Here is a 17,604-nt window from a genome sequence, read left to right as displayed (position 1 = left end):
ATCTGAAGGACAACCCACAAAGCTAGCATGTAGATGCAAACTCAAACATTTAACCAGTGTTACACTGATGCCATTATTAGTTAGTGTCCTTACCAACATTTTTATACCCAAACCCAAGGAGAATGTTAAGTGGCTTTTTGATGGTGACTTTTGATAATTATAGGAACCTAAAACTTGGAAGACCAAAGAAATGATGACAGTTTTCAGAGAATAAAGGTTACTGTTGCTCAATTGTGCATCCCACAGAATGCCTTTGAAATACTGTGATGAAAAAAAAAGAATTCCAAAGACAAATACCCTTTGGAAACGGTTATCCTAAAGAAACCTGATTCACTTTATTTAACCCAATGACACTATACATATTTGACCTTAAGCCCAATTTTAATGTTACATGGAATATAATGTGGCAAAGAAATTCAAGTCTTTCCTAAACTGTGAAACCAGCCAAAGGGACAGGATAATTGGCTTTCCACTGTATGTGTTGAGAAGTCTAACCATTGACTTTTTAAGGATAACAAAGGACATAGCTATAAAAGATATCTGTGGATGAAGACTAAATTTTTCTCACTCCAGTAACTTTTGATGTGTTGCAGTAGTGAAGCAATTGCCCTGTAGACCCAGAAATATGTGGTCTGTAAAAAACCAAAGATAGCTGTTAAATGATCTTCCATGACCATAGAAAATCCTTTGCACCGTTTTTGTGCAGTGTCTCACTGAATAACCTGGCTTTTCAGTAGAACCAGCAACAAGAATTTCCACTGATATTTGACACGCTGAACTTCTTGTTTGGAGTTCTTCACTGATTGACCTTCCAAAGATGCTTACCAGAGATGGATATTTCTGTTTCTATCACAGTTACTTACAAATCTTTGAAAGCAAGGGCCAGCTGTTTGAGACAGCTCCTAAATCTTGATTTGAAGGTGTATTATCACAGGAGTGGCAGATATTTCTTCCTCTTTATCTTATAACAGAAATGCAGGTATGTCTTTCAACTCCAAGGGAGATTTGTATATAGTTTAAACAATGTATAGGTATTATATTACTCCTGTGCTACTTAATGAATAGTTTCCCTTCCTAGGTCAGGTTTTGTTTTGCTTTGCTTTGCTTTTTGGTAGTATTGGGGTTTGAATTCAGTCCTTACTGGAAGGATCTCTTCTACTCAAGCCATGTTTCCAGACCAAGGGATGACAATGTTAAAGAAAATGATCAATGTATAAATCTTGTTTGACTTGGTGCTTAGCAAGTTCCAGTTCACAGATCCCATGGCTAACAAGTCATACAGGCAAACACATGGAAGATAGCTCTGGAGTTTAAAAGAAACGTCTGGATTGAGGAGCAATTCATTGTAGTAGAAGATCATCATAGTCTTAGGGAGAGAGGATAGAGTCTTTTTGGGTAGAAATCCTCTTATATAAGAGGAAAAATACCAAAGACCTCTTGCTGTACTTGCTTGTGGTTGAGGATACCCTCTTCCCCCAAGTAAGTATTAGAAGTGGTTTCCTGGTATGTATCCATCATATAGACAGATGGATGGCTTCTGTCAATGGCTAACCTCATCCATTTTACCTTTACTGTTTTAATAATTTAAAAACTGACTTCCCTGTGTCCTCAAATTCTGGGTTATTTTGTGGCACCATTCAGTTTGCTGTATGTATAGGTCATAAGTAAATCCATATGATCCGGGGCAGGGAAGGTGGCTCAGTGGTAGAGCGCTTGCCTTGCATGCATGAGGCCCTGGGTTCGATTCCTCAGCACCACATAAGAAAAAAGAAAAAAGCCGGAAATGGCTCTGTGGCTCAGGTGGTAGAGCGCTAGCCTTGAGCTGAAGAGCTGAGGGACAGCGCCCAGGCCCAGAGTTCAGGCCCCACAACCGGATCCCCCCCAAAAAAAATCCATTTATTTTATTTTATTTTTTTGGGTTCAGTCGTGGGGCCTGAACTCTGGGCCTGGGCGCTGTCCCTCAGCTCTTCAGCTCAAGGTTAGCACTCTACCACTTGAGCCACAGCACCACTTCCAGATTTTTCTTTTTGCTTATGTGGTGCTTGAGGAATCGAACCCAGGGCCTCAAGGATGCAAGGCAAGTGCTCTACCACTGAGCCACCTTCTCAGCCCTGATCCTTTATTTTCTATACTTTTCCTAGTAACTCAATGTGACAATTTCAAGGACGGAAATAAGCTGTATTTTTTTAGCTTTAGCAGTAAACATATTTCACAGCTGTTCTGCATTCACTTAAAGGTTTATTATTATGGTGGAACTAAAGAATATTCCACAAAATGCCTCTTTAAGGGTAAGGAACAATACCTTATGTATCCTTATCTCCACAGTCCTGGGTGAATGAAATGTGTTTATTTAACAGTGAAATGTGTTCTATAAATGAGTGGATGAATATCCTTTGAAGTATTCATGTTACCTGATAGCTTGGGTGGGGGTTGATTTTCAGCTATCTTCCTTATTGTACTTCTTTCTTAAATTATTATTTCCCAGTTTCCTTATTATACCTATCTAGGTTGTGTTATCACATTCCATTAGGCTGAAAATATCTAAGTTGTTTAGGTTAGCCAAGACCTGGGCCTTTTCAGGCTCATTTGGGGGCTTTTTAAAATTCATCAGTATTGTGTTTGCATAAATAATTTTACAGGTATATACACACCATTTTTATTTTAGGTACATGGATTAAAGCTTGGTCCTCCTTAAAAATTACTGTCTCACTAAGGAATTCTCTTCTGTGCTATGACAAATAGGACATTGAATCCAGAACTTAATTTTCATAAGAGCTTTATTGAGGCATCTTTCATATGTCATGCAATTGTCTGTACACATTGAATATATAAAATTTATTGGTTGTTATAATGTTCACATGAATTGTACAGCCATCATCACCCGTTCAACTTTAGAATATTTTTCTTACCCCCCCAAATAAGGCCTTCCTTTCTCCAGAAACTATCCATCATCCCTTGCCACAATTGCTAATTTACTTTTTGTCTCTGTGGATTTGCTCATTCTGTACCTCTCATGTAAATAGACTCACACACTCCTATCATAAAGTGATATCAATGGTGAAACATATAGCCGTACTTTAGTTTTTCTTACACTGAATAATATTCCATTGTATGACTATACTCTTCTTTTTTCTTTTTTAAAGATGTCTTAAATAAGCATATGTTAATTGCACAAAGGGCATTTCATTGTGACATCTCCATATATGGATACTCCATCAAACCCCTTCTACCACTCTCTTCTCCTTAAAAAATAATAGTCCATTGTAAGATGTACCACTTGTTAAAATCCATTCATTGATTGGTAGACATTTGGGCTATTTCCACGTATTGGCTACTGTGGATAATGCTACTATGAATATTCATGTTCAAATACTAGGATTTATTTTAAAGAAATGATTCTGCAGTTTCTGTCCTAATAGAGGAGGCCCTAGCATCAGATATGGCAAGAGTGTTTAGCACTGCAGGCCAAGAAGTGAAAAATAGCCCATCATGTTGAATTTATTGGGAGAACTTAACACCAAGTCTAACTATACATGAGGGACTCAAGTTTGAACACACAAAGCTTAAAATTATGATTCTCCTAGAGGCTGTTATAGCTTTTTGCTGACCACAGACAATGGAAGTTTTATCTTTTGCTATATTTGGCTGAAATTGAAACATACTTTTTTCCCCTAGTGATACTATTCCTATGAACTGGACTAACTTACCTCTACCATCTCTCTAATCTAGTTAGCCTTTGGAATGGCAAAGCCCAGCTACTGCCATCTTTTTTTTCTTTTGGCTTGGTTTTGTTTTATTCCCTGGTAAAATAGGATTTCTTTTCTGTTTTTTTTTTCTTTGTGTGCAGGTACTGGGGCCTGGGTGCTGTCCCTTAGCTTTTTTGCCATTTGAGCCACAGATGTACTTCTAACTTTTTGCTACTTAATTAGAGATAAGCATCTCATGAAGTTTCCTGGCTGGGATAATTTTTAACGGTGATCCTCAGATCCCATCTGAGGAGCTGAGATTACAAGTGTCACACACTGGCACCTGACTAATTAGAATTTCTCTCTCTTTTTTTTTTGTTGGTCATGGGGCCTGAACTCTGGGCCTGGGCACTGTCCCTCAGCTCTTCAACTCAAGGCTAACACTCTACCACTTGAGCCACAGCGCCACTTCCGGCTTTTTCTGCTTGTATGGTGCTGAGGAATGGAACCCAGGGCCTCGTGCATGCAAGGCAAGCACTCTACCACTGAGCCACCTTCCAAACCCCTAATTAGGATTTCTTATGACTTCTCTTGGCTGAACTTTCGATTAGTAACTTTCTGCTACAGACAATAACATGTTAGTCCATCAAACAGGAATTTTTGAAAGATATCTGAGTCAGTGAAGTTTTCTCTTTTGGAATTTGAGCAAGATGTGTTATCAAGAGCATTTACAGAAAACAGAGCATACCCAGAAACATTGATCCAGTTGACTTGGTTCAAACATTTTATTCTAGCAGAAATCTGGAGTTGGCAATTACACCATGTGCCTAGTACATTTATTAAAATCTAAGGAAAATTCATTGTAATGATTTTAACTCAGTCATTTCATTTTGCCCAGATGCTCAGCTGTGAAAAATTTACTGATCTACAGCTGATGGGAGATATATAATAATTCCAAAATTTGAGGGGAGCTACAACATGGCTAGAGGCCAGAACTCAAGGACATATAGGGTAAATTTTAAATGATGAATCACTTTCCAGGCAATATGTATGTATATTTTTGGCCAAGCTCAGTAAGTCTTAATAGATTGCTTTCATTTCACATAATTGAAGTATTGTCAATAGGGAATTTTCAACAATCTGATGTTCCAAATGTGAAGTTAAAAAAAATGGAAGAAATAAGAATAGCAACCACAACAATATTAGTAACTAACACTTATTGAACAACAATATTAGGAAGAAGTATTGAATATATAATATGGGCTAAGCTTGCTTCTAAGTAAGTTTTACATACAGAATATAGACCATACTACTCATTAATCCTCATAATGGGATTAGCTCGTAAATCAGTTGCCTAGTCTCAGCAAGGATTAAGTCAAGGTCTGTCTGAATTCCAAGATCATCTCTCAAACCTTGCTTTAATTCCTTAGAACAGGTATGGGTGGTAGAAAGCATCGAAAAGGTGATGTGACAAAAAAAAAACTATTACTCAGTATTTTTCCTGGGACAAAGGGTTGTTCCCCCTTTGCACACTTTGACATCCTTTTTTACAATGCAGATATCACTGGGAGAAATAGCACATTTTTATAAAATCCCAGTAATTTAAAAATGTCTGATGCAAGCTTTTATACTAATCAAGTTTCAATAGAAAGGGGTTGGAATTGAGAGCTCTCAGTGGTTGAAAGAGGGGACAGTGTTAAGAAAAAAAGATTAGAAAAAAAGAGCTTGGGGGGTTCCTGCCATTTTTACTGTTTTGCTTAGGGCAGATCTAAAATATGCATACCCTTACTTCCCATTCTGTGCAATTCTCTTTAATTAACACTGGTAATGCCAAAGCACATGAATATCTTTTCCTACCTAACTGAGGGATATTTTTGACTTGGTGCCCAAGGAAGTTTTTCATTATAGCTTTAAATATTTTCATTGTTATCACAAAGGTTCTGTGCACTTTCTAAGTATTAAAATATACCATGCTGACAGAATAATTTGTCTTTTTCTAAAAGAAATGGTAAATTGCTAAGTGTATAGTTACTAGAATAGTTTTACTACGTTTGCCTGAATTTAGATTTGGGTGGATATGATTTTATTACTTTTGATTTTATATCAGAGTAAAGCTGGATTTCTCTGGTCCTATTCCTTTTAGATGCAGACTTCTGTACTTGTTCCACTTTGTGAAACAGACTGCATGTGCTTATTCTTTTTTTATTTTAATTTTATTGTCAAGGTGATATACAGAGGGTTACAGTTACATAAGTAAGGTAGTGAGTACATTTTGCTTATTCTTTTATATAAAGTTTGACACGTAATTGCAGTTTAAGAAGCATTGATCATAAAAAAAACCATTGATCACTGAAAAGTGACCTTCATTTCTTTATGAGATTTTCAAAAATACCATGTTACTACTACGGAATTATTCATAGTAGGGAAGTTCCATTTAATGAGGAGGTGACCTAGGTTGAAATCACTTGATTTCTGTGCATGAAATTACAAAATGATTTTTGTCAGTTCTATATCATACATTGTCATTATGATTGTCATAACTACAATGACAAGCATAAGTCATTGCTAAAAGGGTCACGTGCTTCCACATTTTTATCAGGAAGCAGTAAAGTAATAAGCTTTACAAATGTGATTTATCTCTTCTGTCCATTAGTTGGTTGGAAATTTGTTAAAATGTAAATTTGTATCTGGACAACTACGTTTATGTACTTTATGATATAAAATTAATCAGATATAGCTACATAGTTATAGAATGGAAGGATGTTTTAGCTCTATGGAGAATAAGAAATTAATAATGGATGGAACACTTTTTTTAGGATGACTGGCTGCAGGAAGAAATTGTAGTGACAGAAGCCACGTGCAGTGAATTTGAATTAGTGTTCCTTAGGGAGCTACCAGAGAAATATAATTTACAAGATAATCAAGAATGTAAATAGATTCTCTGTGGAGTCATTGTCTGATCTCTGACATACATTTATCTGTATTGAAATGAACTCTGTAGCTACATTCTAGCAATTAGAGAATCAGTAGGGGTGAGATGTGCAACTTCAAGGAAAGCAAAATATATATTGGTTAACAACTTGAATTGATAGCCAATTGTTCAAATGGGTAAATTATGTACTTGTGTCTGAACTTTTAAACAACTTTTTTTGAAACAGTGGTAGTGGTATCTTATCAATCACTTATAAAACTGATAAACCCTTACAAGCCCTGTAAATATTGGAACTAAAAAAAATCTAGAATCATATTATATTTAGAGAGGTACTTGCAGATTTCTTATATTAAGGGAAAAACTAGATTTTTAACTATAAGAAAAGAGCTTAATTTATAAAATACAAAACAAAATGAGCCCATTTCCCAAGGTAACAAAATAATATCCTAGCACAGCTCTATGACTACATTTATTAGATGTTTAGTGAAACTCATTTGCAGATCAGTCCCTGAGCATCAGATTCTCTTAGTAATCCTCATGAACATTTATAAATACCCCAAAAGAGAATTTAAACTCATATAAATGAACTTTGTGATTTACTTGGTTGTTGGCCAAGATACTTTTCTTGAGCCATTTCTAGCTTTCACACTTTGGCATAGCAACTTGTCTTCCTGCAGAGCCTCAGGAGAGAAAACTAGTCCCTCACAGTCAAGCTGGTTACTGAGCTTACTAGAAAGCTTATGTTTGTCACATGTTTGTTTACAAGAAAATTATTTCCTGGTCTCATTTCACCCTGGGCTAGTGAAGTAAAGTTTGAATTAATACTGAGGAAACCTTGGCAATACATCTACAAAATCAATGTATCCTGGTAGCCTCTGATTAAGATAAGATTACCTCTTGCTTTAAGGCATCTGCTTCTGCTTCTGTCATTTATCTAGTGGTAGATAATATGTACAATGGAAAACATGCAGGTGGACTTTAAAATGAGATGAACAATTTCTGTGGGGACTGGAGCAAATAAGTCATGGCGATTAATAAGTGTGCTAACATTGTGGCTTTGGGCTCCTAGTATCATAAGAAAGATTAAAAGTATCTGTGTAACATGGTAGGGGTGGGACTCAGAGCAAGGATTATTATTTGAAATCTGGGTCCCACAAAAAAAACATGTCTGAGAGATCCATACAAAAAATACATGAACAAGAGTAATTTTGACTGCTGGGTTAACCTTGAGCCTAATGCATAGAGTCTGGGAGAAAGAGAGCATCATTACCTTGAAACTAGGATCTATGCCAGTCTGCCTATTGCCCAGTGGTGAAATTTGTGTTAACTTCCGCATCACTAAGTGTAGAAGATGAAAATGACCAACTCAAGATCTAGTTCTAGGCTATAGGCTCTGAGTGATGAGTGGGAGCAATTACAAAACCACTACAGAAATAAAGGCAATGTAAAGGAAACCACACACACACACACACACACACACACACACACACACTCTTTCAAAATGAAACCACACACACACAAACACACACTCTCTCTCTCTCTCTCTTTCAAAATGTATCTCCAAACCAGAATCCATAGCTCTAAAGAACTGAGATTATGCCTGTCCTTCAAAAGTCAACATCAGAAAAAAATTAAGTCTAGCTGAAAGTAAAACAATAGAACACCACCATAAAGACTGTTTTGTTTGAGTATGTTCAGAATGCTCAAAAACAAATAAAGGAGCACTATTCACTAAAATAACAAGAACTAATTAACTTTGCAAATAAAACTTTAATCATTGAAGTTCCTAAATTTAATATAGACAGGATAAATTATAGACTAATAGTTAAAGAAGGTAAGGGAATCTGAAAGATGAAGTCAAGGTCTTTACTATGCGTAGCATTAAAAGCAAAAGGAAATATGTATGTATATATACATACACATATATGTACATATATTTAACAAGAGAAATGGAGAAATGACCATAAAGTTTTAAAATATGCATACTAGGTATACTTTGAGGATCTGTTTAGAGACATATTTGAGGGGGCTTCAGAAAAGAATGGAGGAAGTGGCAGAGAAGCAATATGCAAAGCTATAATAGCTTAGAATCTTCCCAAATTGATGAAGGATGTGAGTCTTTTAAGGAAATGGTCTCCCAAGAGAAATTTTGAACATCTGGAAAGGAAAAAAAGGCCTACATAGAGATATTGGTATTCTTTATAGCTCAGCGTTAAGAAGCCCTGCCTGATTAAAATGAGCCTTTTCTGTTTTTTCACTGGAAAACACAAAAACAGAAATATAATGTGTTGTATATACTAAACCATGTTTTCTGAAGAAAGACACTTCTTATAAATCACTCATAGAAGGAGAGCTTCCTGGACAACTAGACCCATAGGATCAGAATGCCAAGAAAAATTTCTCTAAAAAAAGGCAGTCTCCTCTCAGTGCCTTACTGATGAGTAAGGTGAGAAGACAGTAATGGTTTGTTGTACTATCCTGAAGTCTGAAACACTATTTTCAAAAGGAAGTGCATAAATAACCCAATGTAGTAGAAAGAAGAGACTTGGGTTGACAGAACGTTTCAGTGAAGGTAGTTTTCTTTTAGCTAATTTCTGCAAGGGGAAAAAAATAGAAGGTACTTCTTGTGGAATGAGCCTCTGTGAGTTTTGGATGTCTCTTCATGTTCACAGAAACAGCTGATTGCTTGTTAAGTGGTCACAAATTAGACTTAATTAATGTGGACAACTGCATACATTGGTTCAGACCCAGAGGACAAATGTGTAGTCTGGAGAAAGGTAAACTTATTGAAATAAATCTCTTTTGTCAGAGATTTTTTTTGTCAAAAAAAATCTGTTTTGTCAAAGCAGATTGCTATGAAACAAAGTAGACAAATAGTTGTCCTTAAAGATTGATAACAATAGAAATTCAGTAAGCACTGATTGGAGATTGTGTTTCTTATACATCAACAAGCCTATACATGGATTTCCTGCATGACTTGAAATAAGTTCTTATGTTGCTTGTAATATTAGGTACAGGGTAAAACCAGTAATAAACAAAGAGTGTATACAATTTCATTTCTGCTTCAGTGTAGACACGTGGAACCTGAAAGTTCACCTTTTGGAAGAAATATCAACCCTTCCAGATAAGGAAAAACAGAAAATAGCTCTGTAATGGAAACATAGTCAGGAGATTATTTTACTTTTTCATAATGGACATTGAAAAAACTTTTGCCTCCTTATTTCTCAAGACTCATGTCTTTGCTCATAAATATAAATCTTTCATATTTGTGGAGAGGTTTTTTTCCCACTTGATCAAGTATCATCTAGGAACAACTGAAATCTGTCATCTTATTTGGTATTTATTACAACTGGGTATCAAGTATCAGAAGTATACTCAATTGGAATTGTATTTTCAGTAAATCTTATAGCATCTTGAACCTTTGTTGGCTAATGCTGCTTATATTTTTGGGGCAATAATCAACTATAGCCAGAGGAAGTAGAATGGTCATAGAAATATGAAATGAAATTCATGGCAGTAAACAATATTGGGAACAAAATTGTATATTATATAAGAATACTTTTTATAATATTTCTTATATAAGAAAAAGTGCAAAAGCAATCAAGGTTTATTACTGAATCTCACCAGCATTGACACCCTTTCAAACAAAGTGAATTAGAACAGAATTAAAAGGAGAAACTAAAAAATCCATTCTATTTCAACATTCCTCTAAAATAAGTTGAAGGATATGAGGAATAAAAAATAAGTAAACATACAGGCAATTCAAACTTAATTAGCACACTAGATATGTATTTTGAGATTGCCTTTCACATGTAAAAATACATATATTTCTAAGGTTCATTTTTAGAAAGTAACTATGAATGAGATAACAAAAAATAAGTATTAGTAAATTTCAAAGTATCATTATCATACAGATATTCTCTCATTACAAGGCAAAGAAGTTAGATGAGTAAAACAAAAATGATAGTGAAAAAATGTTTGTAAATTAAAAATTGCACTTCTAATGACTGTCTTAATTTTTTAAAATCTCAATACAGATTATAAAACATAAACAACTGAATTCAATCAAGTGATATCTATCCAAACTTGTGATACATAAAGTGACACCAGGAAGGAAAACTAAAATCCATCATATGCTCATTTTTAAAAGTACAGATATTCAATAATTTAAGCATCCATTTTGAAAATCATCAAGAACAAAATAGTAAAATACAAAATATATTGGTAGACATAAAATGATACAGAATAGGTGAGTAATTCCACTCCATTCCTAGAGATCCAGACTCAATATGAACTCAGTTCTTCACCATTTAATCACTAAATTTAATATATTTTCATTAAAAAATTCAAGAAGCATTTTCATAATATATAAAAATTTGATTCTAAAGTCACAGAGAAAATCAAAGAGAGGGGCTGGGGAGGTGGCTCAGTGGTAGAGCACTTGCCTTGCATGCCTGAGTCCCTGGGTTCGATTCTTCAGTACCACATAAGCAAAAAGAAAAAAGCCGGAAGTGGCGCTGTGGCTCAAGTGGTAGAGTGCTAGCCTTGAGCTGAAGAGCTGAGGGACAGCGCCCAGGCCCAGAGTTCAGGCCCCATGACCAGACCCCCCCCCAAAAAAATCAAAGAAATCAGAATAGCACAGACAGTTTTGAGGAAAAAGAAAAAACCCCATCAGACACCTATTGATTAAAAGCTACACAGACAATCACAATCAGAAGAGAAGAGAGAGCTTAGAAGTACAGCTGTTTATTTCTGGACACTTGCTGGATTGCAGAGACATCAAAATTACTAGGAAAATAAATGAACTAGCAATAAATGGGTTTGGCTTAATTGTTTATAAAGGAAATGTAAAATTAGTTTAGATGTTTGTATCAACAATAAAAGCAGACTTGGGAAAAGTTAGAGCCTTAAATATGAAAAGCAAAATTTTCAACTTTAAAATGTATGTGGAAACAAGATTGTCTTTAACAAAACATAAAAGTAGAAAACACAAAGAAATATGTTGAAATTTAAATTTGAATAATATGTAATGATGGACATGAGATTCATGAACAAAGTTAAGGAAAGGCAGGAAATATTTTCCATGAGCATAGCTGACAAAGGATAAACATCTAGAATATATAAACAATTTTCATAGGAAGAAGACAAACACAGCAGGAAAATGGGTTAGGAAAACATGAAAAGCAAGTTAACTTGAAAGAAACTTTGAGTCCCCAGTAATTATGGTTATATAGATTGGCAAAAATGTGAATGTCCAATACCACCCAAGTTTTGATAAGAATGAATCCAGATAGAACACTCCATTCATTACTGATGAGAGAATAAATTAGTAAAAGCCACTAAGGAGAGTATTTGGTGATATGTAAGGAGATTGAAGATGTTACTAGAACCTAACAATTCCACATGAAGATGTATTCTGAGGGGCTGGGAAGGTGTGGCTCAGTGGTAGAGTGCTTGCCTTGCATGCATGAGGCCCTGGGTTCAATTCCTCAGCACAACATAAGCCAAAAGTGGTGCTGTGGCTCAAGTGGTAGAGCGCCAGCCTTGCTCTGAAGAGCTGAGGGACAGAGCCCAGGTCCAGAGTTCAGGCCTCACCACCGACAAAAAAAAAAAGATGTATTCTGAATATTATGTTAAATGCAATGTTAGGCTCAGCGAGGAAAATGATGCATGTTTTCTCTCATGTGGAAGTTAGATCTAAAATACAAACATACATGAAAACATACAGAGTTATATGCATACACACACATTGATTAAAGGATGGTATACTTAGGGGAGGAGTCCAATGGTGTAACTCCTGAACAACTAACAAACCCTTTCACAAAAAATAAATATCAAGAAGTTGAAACTTGCTTTGTTGGGGGTGGGGAGAGTGGAATCACATGGAGGGAGGAAGGAAGGGTGAGCAAATGCATTCAATGTACATTATGTGAAAATTGAACTACATAACTTGAGGGTAGAGATGGGATGGGGGAAAGGGGAAGAATGGAAGAGGTAACAACATTGATTAAGATGTATTCTACTCATAACCTCATTCTGGAATTGAAATGTATAACTACTTAATAAGTAATAGTAAGAATGTGATAAGGTTAATTAAAAAAAGAATGTATTCTATTACAGAATGTCTTAAGCAAGTTCTCCAAAAGGCAATTTATTCCATCATGATTTGTCATAGAAAGATGTCGTTGGCATATTAAAGCAGCAAAATAATAATACCTTATAATAGTAAAGTAGCAACCCCTTATGTCCTAACATGGATATGTCTTCAAAAGCAATGTTGAAGGCAAAGGGAAGCTCTTAGGATTGTATGTACATTCTTACACATAAGAGTCTTAAATATGAACATGCAAAATAACGCTGTTAGATTGAATTACAGAAGTGGCTACTTTTGTAAATAAAAAAGCATCTTTATTAAGTTCAAGGTAACGTGTGGATACATGCATGGTAATGATGGATTTGGGGTTCAATATGGCATCGCCTTGGGAGTTATGGTGAGAAGGCATGTATTGAGCAGGGCATGTTGGTGGGGAGAGCTTCAGCTTTAGCTGCCATACTTTGTTTCTTTTTAAAAAAAAAAAAAACAGGAGCTGGGGGTTTAGCCCAGCAGAAGGGCAGCCACCCGGCATGCGCAAGGCCCTGGGTTCGGTCCTCAGCCCTGAGCGGGGGTCAGGAAGCAGGGGCTGGAAGATAAAGAGATATTAAAGAGATAATTAGGAGCAGGACTCCAGGGAAGCCCGAAGGGGGGGGGGCGAGGGGAGGGGGGGGAAACAGTTGGAACATGCAAGGTCCTGGGTTTGATCACCAGCACCAAAAATATTTTTTTTAATGATGGCAAATATTTATTAAGACAAGGTGGTGGGGATATGAGTATAGTTTTTGTATATTCCTATACATTTGTGTTAAATTTGTTTGATTTTTTTTTAGAAAACACACCTAAGTGTTAATAGAGGTATAAAAATTTTTATCTCACAAAATTATAAAGAAGTATTTACAAAATGTTTAAATCTTTTGATGCTTACTTACGGGAACATAGCACTCATGAGGTTTTTAATATAACATAAAAATTAAAAAGTATTTCCCTTACACTCCAGTCACAGCTTCACATTTTTTTTTGTTCTTTTAACATTGGTAAGATCACCATCATCATCAACACCATTCATTAATGCATCGCTTGCTTGCTCTTGTTTGGTATGATGGTCAGATTCATTTATCTGCAGTGTTATTTGAAATCTGGCAATGATATTAAATGTTCTTGTTTTTTTTTCCTCTTTCTTTCTTTACACCTTTGCTATCAATAGGAATCTGCAAGCAGAATATGACCGTCTAAAGCAGCAGCATGAACATAAAGGCCTGTCCCCACTGCCATCTCCTCCTGAAATGATGCCCACTTCACCTCAGAGTCCACGGGATGCTGAGCTCATTGCGGAGGCCAAGCTATTGCGTCAACACAAAGGCCGCCTGGAAGCCAGGATGCAAATCCTGGAAGATCATAATAAACAGCTGGAGTCACAGTTACACAGGCTTAGGCAGCTGCTGGAACAAGTGAGGCTTGCATCTCTCAAATGCATGATAGTTGCAAATGTTCACTTTCACCCCCTTAAACAAAACCAAAATACTAAAGTCATAGAGTCCTTACCAGGACTACCACAAACTTCAATTCATATGTGCTATGCATCAGTAGGTATATAATAGGAGAAAATGGAGTGTACCTTTTTATATCTGCTCAATTGTTTTCCCACCAATTTTTTTTTTGACCCATTTGAAATGTACCTGGGGCAAAAATGCCAAAAGATTTTAGTAGTTTCCTGTAAGGGAAAATTTTACCACTTGTAATGAACTTCTTTTGTCTGAAATTACTGATGTGTTCTGGTATACTTTTGGGCTTTTTCTTCTAATCCTTAGCCCATAATGTTTAAACCTCCAATGGAAATGTAGCAAGATAATAAGTTGTAATAGATCTGATCTGGACATTGTCCTACAGTTCCGGGAATTTTAAGTTTTGAGATTCATTCTCTCAATCACATAACATAATACTTCCCCAACATATAAATTATCCATTACATTTTGAGGTTTCATGTGGTCTCACCATTCCTACCTGGCCTTCTGCAATTTTCAGTCTTTTAGTCTAATGATTTGTATATTTTGTCCCACAAAAGTTCTGATTTCTTTCTGATTTTTATATGGGGACATAATTAAGATATAAAGATAATATCCATGGATTCTTTCAACAGTAAAATATCCCCAATTCATAATCTCTAGATGGATTCAAAGGAGAGAAGGTCCTTATTTCTCAGTCCTTGAGTGTCTATAATATTTTTATTTTTATATAATTTTTGAATGTGTTTTGTGGAAAAGTAATTCTGTTTTCTTTCGCGTGCCTTAGCCCCAGGCAGAGGCCAAAGTGAATGGTACCACCTTGTCCTCGCCTTCTACCTCTCTGCAGAGGTCAGACAGCAGTCAGCCTATGCTACTCAGAGTGGTTGGCAGTCAAACTTCAGAATCTATGGGTAAGTTTCTTAACTACTCTTAGATTCTACTTTTAGGGTATGGAAAATGTGTAATGGTTGCTAGCAATCTGAATCATTAGCTAAATTGTCTAATATCAATTTTAGACAGAGTTACCATCACAAGTGCCTTAGGGGATATACAGTGACCCAAGTCTGCAGCTATCCTATTCAGGATAGAGAAAAATGGTTATATATTTTCCTTCAATTTGGAAGCCAGATATTTTACTGATATTTGTGAAGACTTCCAAAAGATGGAGTTAGGATTCAAAATACCCTGCATTAAGAAAACAGAACTGAACATATAGAGATGACGAACTTGGACCGAGGGTAGGAAACAGTTGTCCAAGGTGGAGACAGAAGACAGGAAGGTTGTAGAGGAAGGTGGGAGTCACACTGTAGTGATATGAAAATTGGACAGAGGCGATTGAATCATTTTGATAAGTGTTAGGGAGCTACTGAAAATCACATTTATGTGGGAGTATCTGAAAAGAAATTATCTTAAAGGGTATATGCTGACATCTATATATGGCCCAAAGTAAAACTTGTATAGAAAATTTTAATTACACACTAGAAGGCAGTTACAAAGGCCAAGAGGCCTTGAGTTCTGTACCCTGTATTTGAGAAATGTGGGAAGAGATGACCATGAGATGATTTCATGAAAATAGTTTTCTGAAGACAGAGCAAGATGTGTGAGGGAAGGAAAGAAGAAAAGGGAGGGTGTGACTGGAAAGAGAGACTAAAACTTTGGATTTAGGACATAATGTGCTTGAGGAACTGGCAGGTTTTCTAAGCCATGTTCAAAAAGAAATTAAGGTACAATTCTATCCCTAAGTAAGAGAGTAGTCTGTGGAATATTTAAGATCGGGTTCTGTAGAATTGATTACTGAAGAATTTGAGATGAGAAACAGCTAACAAAGTTGCTTGGATAGGGCCTCAGGGAATGCGGTGGTAAAAGACTGAGTAGTAATGGGTTCATAGAAGGTGTAGTGGTCGAAGGTCAAATGCTAAGTAGAGCTTAATGGAAATGAAAAGAAATCACAGCCTATTGGATCACTGTAAATGCACTGGCCATTTCAGAGAAATCATTTTCTGAGAAAAAAAGTTGGAACACTTGTGACCCCTTTCAATGAAATAAAAGGCCACATGGTCTATAAAATGAGTGAGAATTAAAGTGAAGACACTTTTAGAACAATACCAAGTGAGAATGAGGGCTCAGGTTAAAAAGGAGATGAATGTGTTAAGGAAATGGTTGCTATAATCTGATGTCATTCTTCAGAAAGGTTCTCTGCCTAGGCCTGTGTTCTAACAAAGCTACAGTTGATGAGGCATACATGATCAAAGCAGGTCAAAATTAGCATTTTACAGTGCTTGTGAATGGTTGGGACAGGAGGTGCCAGCCAGGTGCTCATTGGTTTCCTGCTGTGATAAGTTAGGCAATAGTGTTTTATGAAGATCACAAATATTTGGCCCATCCTCTCCACTTCCACTCTTTGAAAACCAAGTAAACATGAGTCATCCCCATGACTCCATCCCTCTTTTTCCTTGAGTACTGAATTGGTTATACTTGACTCAGTGTTACTGTACAAAGCCCAGCTCAGTGGTACACAATTGTAGTCCTAGATAGTCTGGAAACTAGGCCAGAGGATCACACAAGCCCAAGAATTCAGGAGTACTCAAGAAGCTGAGATCCACAGAATTACAGTTGGAAACCAACCCCAAAATAAAAGTCCTATAAAGACACTATCTCCAAAATAACCAGCAAAAAGCTAGGCTAGAAATGTGGCTGAGGTGGTAGCATGTAGCTAGGTAAGCAAGCTGAGAAAGCATGAAACTCTTAAGTTCAAACACCAACACCAAGTAGATAAACACAAAAGCACTATTACCTCACAAAAATGTAGAGACTGGTGGTTCACATTCGAAATTCTGTTGGCTTTTAATATGTGGTGGTCAGGAATCCATTTTATACCTGGCATCATTCATGAAGTAGAATAAAGAGAAGCCAAGTGGCTACCCCTAATCAATAGGACAGAAAGGAAAGATCACAAGTGAGCATGAGTTTTATGGCAGAAGGTGAGGAACTCAAGGTCCAAAACGTTCACAAGCTGGACATCATGCAAATAAATGCTTTCAAGTAACTTCCCAGTGCCCTGCAGAAGAAGAGATCATTGAGGAATTAAGGGAAATGTTCCTTGATTGCTAAGTCTAGAGTTGCGGGCTCATCCACAGGTTGGTGAAGTCCTTGGGATGAGAATGCTAGCTGACCAAGCTAAGGAAGTTATTGAAAAGGACTCTGAGGAGATGACCAACTCTGATATGGTTAAAGTACATATGATGATATTCAAGAATCTACCGCACTGAGGAGGAATACAGCCTCTTCTCGAGCAGTCCAAACCATGTAAGAAAGTCAAGTTTCAATTGCTTGGAGAAGGAAAAGGATATGTGTGAGATTGTTTTCCTGGTTTTACTATACCTCAGTGAT

General features: G+C 36.4%; 1 protein-coding gene across 4 annotated transcripts in view; it reads left to right on the top strand.

Annotated features, from left to right (window-relative positions):
- Nucleotides 1-17,604, top strand: part of Dmd (dystrophin) — a 139,211-nt gene that overhangs the window by 98,879 nt on the left and 22,728 nt on the right. For all 4 annotated transcript variants that reach the window (XM_013026520.1, XM_013026519.1, XM_013026521.1 and 1 more), the window contains 2 exons: nucleotides 13,917-14,160; nucleotides 15,002-15,125. In XM_013026520.1, the coding sequence (XP_012881974.1) occupies nucleotides 13,917-14,160; nucleotides 15,002-15,125 (368 nt within the window). The remainder of the gene's footprint in view (nucleotides 1-13,916; nucleotides 14,161-15,001; nucleotides 15,126-17,604) is intronic.

Source organism: Dipodomys ordii, unplaced genomic scaffold (assembly GCF_000151885.1).
Source record: "Dipodomys ordii isolate 6190 unplaced genomic scaffold, Dord_2.0 Scaffold94, whole genome shotgun sequence".
NCBI lineage: Eukaryota > Metazoa > Chordata > Mammalia > Rodentia > Heteromyidae > Dipodomys > Dipodomys ordii.
Note: the sequence above shows the minus strand (reverse complement) of the source record. Positions and strands in the feature narration are given on the sequence as shown.